General features: G+C 39.3%; 1 protein-coding gene across 1 annotated transcript; it reads right to left on the minus strand.

Moving 5' to 3' along the window:
- Nucleotides 1–1221: 1221 nt before the first annotated feature.
- On the minus strand, nucleotides 1222–1968 carry LOC120770087 (basic helix-loop-helix transcription factor amos-like). The gene has a single exon (XM_040097235.1). It carries the CDS (start codon nucleotides 1966–1968, stop codon nucleotides 1222–1224), a length of 747 nt encoding a protein of 248 aa, XP_039953169.1.
- Nucleotides 1969–3477: the final 1509 nt, after the last annotated feature.

The raw sequence follows: 3477 nt of genomic DNA on the forward strand, positions 1-3477 counted from the left end.
GGACATATCCTCCAAAGGATTTTTAAAAATTAAAATTATTTTAAGAGCTACAGTTACTTTAGTGACGCAGTACCTAGCCCGGTTCGGCCGTATCGAATTTTTTAAACGCGTTTTTCTCGAAACTACTTTTTTCCACACGGTACCGGCATTATCTGAAGTTCTATACAACCGATTTACTTGAAATTTTGTGTGAACCTTCTTTATATAATCCTTTAACGTTCCTACCAGCATCGTGTCAAAATTTTTGTTTTTAATATTTTAAAAATATTCAGGAATTTCAAAAAAAAGCGTAAAAAATGATTTTTATTTTCAGGCAGTCGCCATTTTTCAAAATAATTTTTTTTTCAGACCACCAGGAGCGTCAGGATCACTCCAGGATGCGACATTTTTTTTACACCTTATCTCCTGTCTCAATTTATTTTATTCAAAATAGTCTCCTTCAGCTTCAATACAGTTTTTTGCACGGTCTAAAAGCATGTCGAACGAGTGTTTTAGCTCGTTGGCCGGTAGGGCCGCCAGTATGCCGATGCAAGCCTTATGAATGGCCTCTGCATCTGCATAACGCTTTCCTTTCATGGGTAAATGCGTTTTTCCGAAAAGGAAGAAGTCGGACGGTGCCATATCAGGTGAATACGGGGAGTGGTTAATGTTTAAAATATGATCGGTCACAATCCACTCCACTTTTGAAAAAAATCCATACCATAGGAGGCGAAAGTGGTCTACGAACTCATCCCTCCTTTTCTGCTTGAAAACGTGTACAAAGTTTCATTACAATATCTCAATTTTTACTCAAGTTACAACCTGCACGGATAGATGCACAGACCCACTGTCACCCGGATGTCAACTCCGTCTGTCATGCTGATCATTTATAAATATACATTTATATATGTACATATATATAACTTCATATCTATGATATCTCGATTAGTTTTAGGTGGTACGCACAACCGTTAGGTGAACAAACCTGTTATACTCTATGGCAACATATTATGATAACGAACAACACCTTCTTTAATTGTATAAAATCACACACATTTATTAAAATTTTAATTAAAAGCACTTATTCTTACATAAGATATTTAAGAGTATTTCTTTATTCACTTAACCCTACAAAAGCATGGCGGGTACTCCAGCCATGCTGCGGTTTGCTTTGGTTTAGAACTGCACAGCACATCTCCCATTACTCATTTCTCTTTCATTTACGGTTATCGTGCTTCGTTGTCACTGCAACCGGATATCCTCTTGGAACGTTGTTTGATCGCCACTCTGGATTATATAGTTGCCTGCGCTAAGCCCGTTCTCCAGCATTTCACAAAGTGCCGTTATATAAGTCTGCGCCATTTGTAGCGTCTCATATTTGGACAGTTTTTGATCAATCGTAGGAGCGGGCACCACTTCTCGCAGGCGGTCGAAGGCCTCATTCAGACCATTCATGCGTTTGCGTTCCCGTGCATTTGCTGCTTGGCGCCGCCGCTTAAGCACAGCAGGGCTAGGAGGTTGCAAAGCAGTATCTGGTCTTTTTGTCAGTGAATCTTTGCGGAAATGACCGCCAGAACGTCTGCTGGATTTAGCAGTTTTAGTTGTCACAGGTGAACCAGACACACTGGGTGTGGTGCTGGTAGATGCAGTTTCATTACAGGAACCTATACTGGTATTAAAATCATAGTGCTGCTGGAGCTGTACCGAGTTATAGGTGTAGCTTTGATAGAGTTCGGCTTCGGAGATGTGTTGTAATGGGTTGCCTTGCGTATAGCTTACAGCTGAAGGCCAGTCGCGCAACATTTTGCAATTTTCTTTGTAGCCGCTCACATCAATGTGCGCGTAGCTGGGACTACTTATGCAGTGTTGCGACCCATCCTCCTCAGAAGATGCGTAAGATAAATCACTAAAATTGCCTGCAAATGTGTGAAACAAGTGCGATTGTTGACTTTGTTGCTGTAAGATCTTTTGCGGTAATTCTAAGTTCATATTCTTTTGATCCTCACTTCACTGTGTTTCAACACGGACTGTTTGTTCGTCTAAGCTACTTTCGCCATTGAAGTGTTCAAATATACTCCGTCATCGAAAATATTTAAAAGGCCAACTGTTCATCTGCGCGCGTTCTAGCTGCCATTTGGCTGTCGGAATCCCCGCTGATGGTCTGCAAACCAAATTTTGACCAACTGGCACGCGAGAGACACGAGCGCGCGCGGCAGACATCCCTCATTCAGTCGGCGTTGACCATATGGTCGCAGTCAGCCAGCCGCAATATAGGAAAACAAAGCAAAGAAAAAATTAAAATAAAATATTACATTGAAAAAGTGCGATAGGAGAAACGTAAAACAGTTAATTTAAGGATCATCACAATTAACATATCAGTAGCGGCAGGATCAGTGCCACACTTCTTTGTACCCCTAGTGGCTATTACCTCAACGGGAATTAAGGGTTGGCTTTCGTGCAAGTCACCTTTGTTTAACCTGCGCTTGGCCGTCCTACCTCTACGCTGTTTCTTCCCTAAATTGAGGCTATCGTGGAATGCGATCGTATAATTTGTGACTTTCACGGTTAGTGGCTCTCTATAACCCCTCCACCGCAAATAATAAAAATACGAGCAACAACAACTATCCACAAACATCAAGAGAAGAATAAATGGTAGTTCGTGTCATCGTTGACTCTTCGGCCATATGTTGCACTCGACGCACTTACAGGCTCTCCAGTGCGCACTAAAATTGCCGTTATCCTCACCCCAATGCCCATGCTCTTCCTGCATTCAATGTACATTCGGATACCCTTAAGTATTACTCCCTGGGATCTCTTTAACGTTCGTTAGTGTTGGGTTTAATGATTGTTATATTTTTGTTATGGTATAGCTGGAGTTGCTACTCGCTTTACTATTTTTGTTCTTGTCTTTATTACTGTTTATTTCATTATCTTTTGCGTTACTTTGCCATGTTTTAATATTCTATTTGTAGCCTTATTCTTAATTGAAAAGTTTTGAAAGTTGTGCGGAAATAAGCCAACGAACTTTACATTGAAAGCCTTTAATTTTCACCTTATTCACTTAAGTATTTATCATGGCAAAGCCCGAAACGATTCGTTCGATAATTTTCGGTAGTCTTTCCTGGTATTTAAGCCAAGACAGAATTGTAAAACATAAATATTGCTCATTGCTCCAAGTGTATAAACCCAGATTTAGAGAATATTTGAAGGTTTCTGTAAAGTAATCAACTTCTGGTAACATTTTGTAAATTTAGTAAGTAAAATCTATTTAAATTATTTTACGTTTTGTGACAATGATTGGAGTCTTGCCAACAGAATCCCTCAAGAAATTTTATCTTTACAGTTATACTTGCAATTCCTGCTTATACTTGTATGTCAACACTATTTTTTTGAAGTCTTCCATTTTTCGTTCGAATTCCTTACTTGCCTTCAGATATTTATAATCAATTGCCTGACAAACCTGAATTATCTAATGAAATAAAATAATATAAATATATT

Source organism: Bactrocera tryoni, chromosome 3 (assembly GCF_016617805.1).
Source record: "Bactrocera tryoni isolate S06 chromosome 3, CSIRO_BtryS06_freeze2, whole genome shotgun sequence".
Lineage (NCBI taxonomy): Eukaryota > Metazoa > Arthropoda > Insecta > Diptera > Tephritidae > Bactrocera > Bactrocera tryoni.

What these genes read in the sequence shown, in the direction of transcription:
- LOC120770087 (XM_040097235.1), bottom strand. Translation starts at nt 1,968, where the DNA reads ATGAACTTAGAATTACCGCAAAAGATCTTACAGCAACAAAGTCAACAA.